Source organism: Nothobranchius furzeri, chromosome 17 (assembly GCF_043380555.1).
Source record: "Nothobranchius furzeri strain GRZ-AD chromosome 17, NfurGRZ-RIMD1, whole genome shotgun sequence".
Classification (NCBI taxonomy): Eukaryota; Metazoa; Chordata; class Actinopteri; order Cyprinodontiformes; family Nothobranchiidae; genus Nothobranchius; species Nothobranchius furzeri.
Window position 1 is genome coordinate 28186384 of NC_091757.1, and position 9596 is coordinate 28195979.

The 9596-nt window shown below is 44.5% G+C and overlaps 1 protein-coding gene across 1 annotated transcript; it reads left to right on the forward strand.

Annotated features, from left to right (window-relative positions):
- Positions 1-540: 540 nt before the first annotated feature.
- Positions 541-4113, forward strand: LOC139063702 (uncharacterized). The gene is made up of 2 exons (XM_070546347.1): positions 541-985; positions 2763-4113. Exons 1-2 carry the CDS (start codon positions 964-966, stop codon positions 3857-3859), a joined length of 1119 nt encoding a protein of 372 aa, XP_070402448.1. The 5' UTR covers positions 541-963; the 3' UTR covers positions 3860-4113.
- The last annotated feature ends 5483 nt before the right edge of the window (positions 4114-9596 follow it).

Sequence of the window (9596 nt, forward strand, 5' to 3'; positions counted from 1 at the left end):
TTACTAATCTGGTTGTTTTGGGGTTTAACAGGTTAAAACCGAGTTCTGCTTTTACTGAAAAAGTTTCCATTTTTAATTCATGTGATTGTTTATTATTTATGTTTCATGTTTATAGCTGATGCATTTCTAAAAAGATGTAATGTTTTACAGCTTGTAGACGCAACACTGCTCAAATAAAGTTGTTTTAAAATGGGCTCTATAAAAATAAACAGAAGACTCATTAAACTGGTGAAAAGTGTTTAAAATATATTCAAACGGCAGAAATGCATTTATAAACCTGAGAACCAACTCAGAGAACACATCAAACTTTCTACTTGGATAAAACAGGTGAAGTCCTTAAAGATCAAAGGTCTCTAGTTCACTCAGATTTATGGAAACAACTCATGTTCACCGATGCTAACAGGCTGAAGCTAAAGCTAGCTGTACGTTCTACGTCATGACGTTTCATACCTGGTTCATCCGTTGCTATGGTCACGAAAACAACATGTTTTTGTTTGAATACAAAACTTCTGATGTATTCAAACTGGAGATTACAAAAACACAACGGCACTAAAAGTCCTCACTGCTATTACATAATTAGCTAAGTGACCGTTCAACAACAGCTGCAGTAATAGCTTCTGTCCTCCAGAGGGCTGAGAGACCCCTCGGGTATGAACAGTCTATGGGTGCACCTGCTGCAAAGAGACAGGTTAGGAATCTGTTGCACGCATGTGCGTGTATACGTCATAGAATTAGAACGTTGCTCATCTATAAAAGCTCATGGAATTTTAAAAGTCTTTCATTCGAACTTGCGCTAGAGCAGCACTTGGTCGAGAGCGCTAGAGCAGCACTTGGTCGAGAGAGCCTCTGGAGATTTGCTTCAATAGTAGTCCTTGGACGAGCTTGGAGAGCCTCTGCAGAGCAGAAATCGCTGAAGCAGTTTGTGGCTAGCTGAAGAAGACCGAGAACCAACCTACCAGGGAGATGTCCTTCCGGGAGGAGCACGGTAAGCTAACATCAATTAAATTCTCCATCTGAATCATTTCATGTTTCCTAAAGGACAAACTACTGAAACATTATTGTAATGTTAAATTCGTGTATTTGGAAGACCGAATGTGTGTTTTAAAATCGCATTTGGTGTTTTACTCGTGAACAAGACCCCGAGATACTTGAACTCCTCCACTTGAGGCAGGACCTCTCCACCGACCTGGAGTTGACAAACGCTCTTTTCCGATCGAGAACCATGGTCTCAGACTTGGAGGTGAGGATCCTCATCCCAGCCTCTTCGCACTCGGCTGCGAACCTCCCCAGCAAGAGCGTCCGAAATGAGTTTTCTCCGCGGGGTGGCTGGGTCAGCCTTAGGGATAGGGTGCGGAGCTCGGACATTCGGTCGAGACTCGGAATAGAGCCGCTGCTCCTCCATATCTAGGAGTCAGTTGAGGTGGTTTGGGCATCTTGTTAGAATGCCTCCTGGACGCCTCCCTGGTGAGGAGTTGGGCATGTCCTGCTGGCAGGAGGCCCCCTGGACGACCCAGGACACGTTGGAGAAAGTACATATCCGAACTGGCCCAGGAACGCCTTGGGGTCCTGCCAGAGGAGCTGGTGGAGGTGGCCGGAGAGAGGACGGTGTGGAACTAGTTGGGATGCTGCCCTCGCGACCCGGACACGGCCGGCGGAAGACGACATTTGGTGTTTTATGGAGGTGAAACATGTTTTCTGTGGACAAGTGAGGCTCAAATTCCCCTGGAACAGTTGAACACATCAAATGTTTTTACTAGTTTTGTTGTGGCATGTCGGTTTCTTTTGTATTATTGATATAAAAGAGGATGGACAGCAGCGAGGTGAGAGTGAGCGCGAGGAGCGCCTGTTGGTTTTTGTCAGCTGGGCAAGCAAAATAAAAGCTGAATATGTGGTTCTTTTAGCGGGATAGAGACAAAAGGTTTCTCACATTAGCACCGACCTGTGACTCAACCTCATCACACAGCCTCAGCATCTTGAGGGTCCCAGCAGGTCGGTGGGATGACTATATCAGACTAGAGAGAATCGTTAGAAGAAAACCACTAATTTGGTTTCAGCAAACCCATTTAGTTCAATTTTACATCGAAAATTTTAAAACTAATAAAATGACATGTACGATTCTAAAAAAGAATGCTTCAAACAAAAACATGTTTTCGTGACCATAGCAACGGACGAACCAGGTATGAAACGTCATGACGTAGAACATGCTAGAACGTACAGCTAGCTTTAGCTTCAGCCTGTTAGCATCGGTGAACATGAGTTGTTTCCATAAATCTGAGTGAACTAGAGACCTTTGATCTTTAAGGACTTCATCAGTTTTATCCAAGTAGAAAGTTTGATGTGTTCTCTGAGTTGGTTCTCAGGTTTATAAATGCATTTCTGCCGTTTGAATATATTTTAAACACTTTTCACCAGTTTAACGAGTCTTCTGTTTATTTTTATAGAGCCCATTTTAAAACAACTTTATTTGAGCAGTGTTGCGTCTACAAGCTGTAAAACATTACATCTTTTTAGAAATGCATCAGCTATAAACATGAAACATAAATAATAAACAATCACAAATTAAAAATGGAAACTTTTTCAGTAAAAGCAGAACTCGGTTTTAACCTGTTAAACCCCAAAAACAACCAGATTAGTAAAGTGTGTCTTGTGCACACATGCAGATGCAGACACACATCTCTTGTATTGTAAACAAGTCATTGTAGCTTTTTCATAACTGTTTTATGACACAAGTGGATTTAATGTGTCTTGTTTTGTCCTCACAGGCATCTTCATCGTGGAGCGTCCCGCGACTGCAGGGGCCCCTGAGGTCATCCGGATTCTCGATGAAGATGAAGGTAGGTACCCAGCCCTTCACATTCCTGATGATGATGTGGTGTTTGTGGGTCATGGTCAGGCTCCTACAGTAGAGGCAGAGCGTGCTATTGAGGGTCTGAGAAGGGATGACAAGTTGGAGTTAGAGCGTGCTATTGAGGGTCTGAGAAGGGCTGAGGAGTTGGAGTTAGAGCGTGCTACTGAGGGTCTGAGAAGGGCTGAGGAGTTGGAGTTAGAGCGTGCTACTGAGGGTCTGAGAAGGGATGAGGAGTTGGAGTTAGAGCGTGCTACTGAGGGTCTGAGAAGGGCTGAGGAGTTGGAGTTAGAGCGTGCTACTGAGGGTCTGAGAAGGGATGACGAGTTGGAGTTAGAGCGTGCTATTGAGGGTCTGAGTAGGGAGGATGAGTTGGAGTTAGAGCGTGCTATTGAGGGTCTGAGAAGGGCTGAGGAGTTGGAGGCAGAGCGTGCTACTGAGGGTCTGAGTAGTGATGATGATGTGGTGTTTGTGGGTCATGGTCAGGCTCCTCCAGTAGAGGCAGAGTTTGCTTTTGAGGGTCTGAGTAGGGATGAGGAGTTGGAGGCAAAGCGTGCTATTGAGAGTCTGAGTAGGGATGAGGAGTTGGAGGCAAAGCGTGCTATTGAGGGTCTGAGTAGGGATGAGGAGTTGGAGGCAAAGCGTGCTTTTGAGGGTCTGAGTAGGGATGAGGAGTTGGAGGCAAAGCGTGCTATTGAGGGTCTGTGGTCAGCTTTAAAAGGTTTTATGGCTTCTAGTGTGGACTCTGGTTATGGTAGCTCAGTTCTGGATAGAGATGAAGTCCAGCAGCTTCCACCACTAGAAGACTTCTCGCTGGCGGTAGCTCCTCCGGCCCCGCCGGAAGAGCTTCCAGAAGATCCCAGGCCTGCCCACGGGAGCGCTGAAGAGGTCCAGGATGTAGAAGAACCCACTCCTTCTACCTCGGCCCTTGGATCCAGCCAGAAGAGGACTGGAGAGCGCTTCCCGTACATCCCACTGAAGAGACCAAGATGGGACGACTCCGACTCGGACTAGAGATTTTTTTTTTCCAGTGCAGCGCCACTGAATATCATTTCTTTCTTTCTTTCTTGAACTGGTTGACTGGAAATGTTTGTCTCAGGTAGCTTGTTGCACCAGGACTGTTTTTTACCAGGTCACCAGATGTTTGTTTTAGTCACCAAGTGTTTTATCAAGTCAGCTGAACTGGTGATGTCTTAGGTAGCATCTGGCACCAGAACGTCTTCATCCGTTGGCTGAGTTTAGTGTTTTATTATTTAAGAAGTGTGTTTTTAGAGCTGGTAGAACTGGAGATGCTGATGTGGATGGTTTCACCTGGGCTTCTGTGTCTGGTTGCTAAATCTTCTATTTTATTTGGGTCTTGAGAGGATTTCCTTTTCATCTGATGGAGCAGGCAGTCTGGCTTAGGGTCACACACACACACACACACGCACATACATATATATTAGTATATGATATTCTAACGTTCACTAAAAGATGAAAGCCTGGAACACAAGAGGCCATCGGAGCAAACAAGATCCCACCTGAGATGGATGGTGAGAGGTGGTAGAAGATAAACAAGAGACCAAGGAGGGCAGGAAGATGGAGGCTAAACTACAACTACAGTGATGCTTCTGATAATCTGGTAGAGCAGATAGAGCAGGTCTTAGTGAGGAATGGGACGTTTACTTGGTGACATGAGCGTAAGCTGATGGTGATCTTTGATCCGTATGAAAGACGAGGACGATAACATCATCTTCATCATGTCCTTTCTGTTTCACTAACTGTTCTGTCACAAGAAACTGTTCTAAATAATCTGTAGAAGCGTTTGATTCCAGGTTTAGGAGGAGCTCTCCGTGTCTGCTTGTGTCCTCACGTCCTGCTGGACTGAGCTTCTCTGGGCTTTGTGGTCCTGCAGGAACCAGGAAGGAGCTGAACAGCAGAGCTCTGACACAGACGGAGCAAACAAAGGTTTTAGTGTTTAAATGTGCACGCGTTTAAAAATAGCTCTTTAAAAAAGTTAAACAATAAATACTAAAATATTAAAGGCTAATAAAATATAGTCTAAACATGTAAATGATTCAAATTAACTTGAATATTTGAACAAGTTACTGTGCGGTTAAATTAAAGCAATAAAGACTCCGATTATTTACATTCAACATAACTTTAAGATTCACCGCAGAACAAAATTACGATGCGTTTGACCGCGACTAAAGAACGGATAAACATCGTAAAAGAACGAGAAGTTAACGAAAAGCATAAAAGTCAAAGGAGGCTCTAAATCTGTAAAACGTTTATAAAATACTAAATTGAATTTAATTAGAAATAATTTTTTAGTCTGACGGTTTCTTTTTCCCTGCTTCAAGACAGAATTTATGTTCCAACATTAAATGCTGTGTTGATGCAGGTTTTGCTTTACCGTCTCGCGTCGCCCAAAGCAAAAGGCTCTGGTAACGGAACTCTCAGTAATGAGACGGGGTTCGATTCCCTGCAGGGCCCTGCTGCTTATGCCGACTGAGACTAACGCTGTTTCACTACACTTTACCATCTACATAAAGATAAACTAGGCTCAGTTATTCATTTTAAGGAATTTTGTCATAAATTATCATAAAAATCTAAATTCCTCTAAACAATGAAGAGCTGTTTGTCATACGTCACTAAAAAGATGTCTTACAGGGCAGCTCATGCCACTAGTACGTCGTGTTTAGCTGTATTTTAATCAACTCCATATTCAATAATTACAGAAAATTGTGTTTACAGTTGCAGCCAAAAGTCTGAACCCTATGTCGGAGTCCTACACACATTTTAAAGCCACGATATGAAATTTTTTCATATTTCAAAATTTTCTTGAGCCAGTATGTGCTAAAGTGACCGTTAACAGCAGTGGTATGAAGTTCCCAGCCTGGAGGGCCGGTATCAAGCACGTTTTAGTTTTAACTCCGTTTCGACACACCTGATTTCAACCAGCAGGTGATTAACTCCTTAGCATTCCAGCGTCCCGCCCGAGGGACAAAACCCCATTGCGCTGGAAATTTACGGGGTTAAGCTTCTGCAGAGCCTGAACTGCTGCACAGGTGATTAAACCACTGAATCAAGCATATTGGAGCAGAGAAACCACTAAAACGTGCTGGATACCGGGCGGCCCTCCAGGACCGGAATCGAATACTCCTGTTTTAGAGGGTTAATGAACAGCCACCCAGCACACATCGCACCCCTTTGGCCAGAATGTTCTACTTTCAACTCCAGACTGGCAGTTGGCTCTGTTGGGACTCAAACAAATATTGAGCGGACATACCTGGAGCTGCAGTCTGCTTCCAGCACATTTCCTGCATGTTTTAAATCATGAACGCAGCTGATTTATAATATGTTTATTGCCAGACAGAAGTCCATTTTAAAAGAAACATACAGATAAAAGAAAAAGATACAAGAAAAGAAAGGATACCAATTAACATTAATACCAATAAAAGCCTGTATAAAATCACAGGATATAACTGCAGTGGAGGTAAGGGACAACAAAACTAACTAGTTGAGATAAATCCACCCAAACATTTTAACCAGTGCATTCTCAGCCTAGACGTATAACGAGAGCAGCTCACAGTGGGATTTGAGAGTGCAACTATAATACTATTGGAAGACTCTTCCAGCCGTCTCATAAACTTGAACATTAAATTTCTTAGAAGTGCCTTAAATGTGCACACGCTCACAGAAACACACGTTTGACTAGCACTGCCTCCCCTGGGAATTTTGAGGAGGATTCTCGTTGCATCATTGTTTGCCACTTGTAACCTGTGCAAGCTCGACTTTTTATAGAATGACCCCAGATGTGCAGTAGATAGTGGTGTGCAGTATGCTTTAAGTAATGCCACTTTAACAGGTGTGGAACAACAGCTGAAAGTCCGTGCAATGGTGTTTGCTTGCACATATAGCTTGCAGCACTGCCTGTAAATATCATCATCGCCGCTCATATTGGCTGTGATAAAGTGTCCAAGATATTTCATCTTTTCACAGACTGCAAGACTGTTGCTGGACAACTTAAACACAGGAAAATTACGCCTTTTATCCTGGGTGGTTCTGTAGATTAGAACAACACTTTTGCTCGAGTTATATTTTAAATCATATTCCATTCCATACCCAGTACTAAAATCTAGGAGCTGCTGGGGCTGATTTGTTCAATTTAGTGATGAATCACTCATGTAGACACTGAGGGTGGTTTCCAGGAGCACTACTCGGCCTAAAACAGCTCTGTACAGCGTGGTTTGAGTCAGCCCATCTGAAAGCAGGTTTGTTCCCACGCCAGCTCCATGAAGCCCCTAGCCAATCAGCGGCCAGAATCACGATACCGGCCCAACTCAGCCTTGCCAGGTACCTCAATGGAGCAGGGACTAAAAATAGGGGAGAAAATGGAGGGAAAATACCAAACCGTGCCCTTGGAAACCGTGGTCGGGCTGAACTGCATCGGTCCGAGTTGCCCTGAGTAGTGTTCCTGGAAAAGCACCTTAAGGCTGCAGAACCAGGCATATCGGCTCTACTAACTCCAACAGACCTGACCGGCAATCTGAAGTTGCAAGTGTGGTATTCTGGCCACAGAGCGGTGAGGGTCTGAGTGACATTTCATTCACCATGTAAAGGGTCATTTTGGCACATACTGGCTCAAGAAAATGAGTTCAAAATACGAAAAAGTTGTAAAGTATCACTTTAAGTTATCTTGGTGTCGTGGTCTGGGGTGAGTCCTCCTCTCTCTGCTAAACCTTCTCTGAGCTTCTCCTGCAGGTGGGCGTGTCAAGGAGTGACCAGCTGCAGCCCATCTGCTCATCAGTTGGCCAGGGACATATAAGCTGCTGGGAGACATCTTTATTCGCTGGATGATTAACTCAACTTTGGTATCTACGACTCCCGAGCCTGATTACTGAGTAATCCGAATAGATATCGTCCAAGTCGTACTTCTAGCCAGACTGCTAGTTCCTGTGTGTTTTTCCAAGCTTGCCTGATTTTTGTAAGCTGCCTCTTCTCCAGATTTCCACCACCACCTTTCATACCGTGCTGCAACCTACCGGACCAGTCCCGCTGTCTCCCAGCCGCTCCCTGGCTGTCCACTCCAAACTGACCTTACCTTACCGGATCCTGCTCCCTATTCTGTGCTCAGCTCCTCCAGCCCTCCAGCGACCTGGAAACCCACTCTCCTGTGATCCAGCAAGCGTGTGTTCTTCAAGGTACTGAAAATGTCAAAAAGAGCTGGTGAGATTGCTTAAAGGGGTTTTGTGCAAAAATCTTCATTTTCCTGTTTTGTATAGACCACAAAATTGTTCTAACTTTAAAAATATAGTCGCAACACGTCCCCTTTAACATGTGCTTTTGTAGCAGGAAGTCCTTTACAGTTCTCCAATCAGCCCCAAGACAAAATGCACATTGCCGTAAATGAAGCATTAAAAAGGCAAATCGAGGTTTAATTTATACATTTATTCTGATCACAACTGTACAGGAGTGTATCGTCACAGCAGAAACGCAACCTAAACCTGACCGTGGAACAACAGCCGTCACAACACATCCAGAACTCCAACAGAAATGTACAGGCTCAGATCATTTCAACTCAACATTTAGATTCCTCTTGATCATCATGATAGTTATTATTATTCACATAGAACTATCTGTCTTTCAAATATATCTTTGTTTTAAAGAGCATAAAAATACAAGTGGACTTTTCACTAGGATGAAAACTGGTGGCTGATCCACCGTCTTGGCTTATATGAAGGGAAAACACTGAAAACTGGGGGCGTCGGGAGGAGTGAAGCCAACTTATTACAGCTTACCAGATTTTTTTGTTATTTTATTTATTTATATTAGCTCATACAAGGCTTTGCAGTAGTTACAGAAGGTTGCAGATATTTGGGCGTTGACTTTTAGGGTTAAGTCACTTGGACATCACTGACACAAAGAGGCGTTGTCAAAGAAATCATGAAGCTGTTAAACAAAAGGAATAGATAAATACGAAGGCACGGAGATTTGCAGAATAAACACCAAATTTAGAAATAATGGTGATAAAAGAGGAAGACGAGATGGAGGTCAAGTTGATTAAAGGCAATTTTACTAACCAAACACTAGAGGGCGCTTTAGGAGCGCCAGTTTTAAAACTACCGTAAATCCTCTAATACAGGCCCGGAACTGTATTTGACTCAAGCTCATCAAGCTCCAGGCCTTTATTGGAAGGAGGGACAGAATTAGAGGCAGCTGGGTCGACCCGGGGGCCTCCTGCCGGCAGGACATGCCCGAAACACCTCCCCAAGGAGGCGTCCAGGAGGCATCCTGACCAGATGCCCAAACCACCTAAACTGACTCCTTTTGATCCGGAGGAGCAGCGGTTCTACTCCGAGTCCCTCCCGAATGTCCGAGCTCTTCACCCTATCTCTAAGGCTGAGCCCGGTCACCCTACGGAGGAAACTCATTTCGGCCGCTTGTATCCACGATCTCGTTCTTTCAGTCATCACCCAAAGCTCATGACCATAGGTGAGGATTGGTACGTAGATCGACAGCTAAATCGAGAGCCTGGCTTTCTGGCTCAGCTCCCTCTTCACCATGACCGATCGGCTCAGCGTCCGCATCACTGCAGATGCTGAACCAATCCGCTTGTCGATCTCCCGATCCCTCCTACCCTCACTCGTGAACAAGACCCCGAGATACTTAAACTCCTCCACTTGAGGTAGGACCTCTCCCCCGACCCAGAGTTGGCAAGCCACCCTTTCCCAGTCGAGAACCATGGTCTCAGATTTGGAGGTGCTGA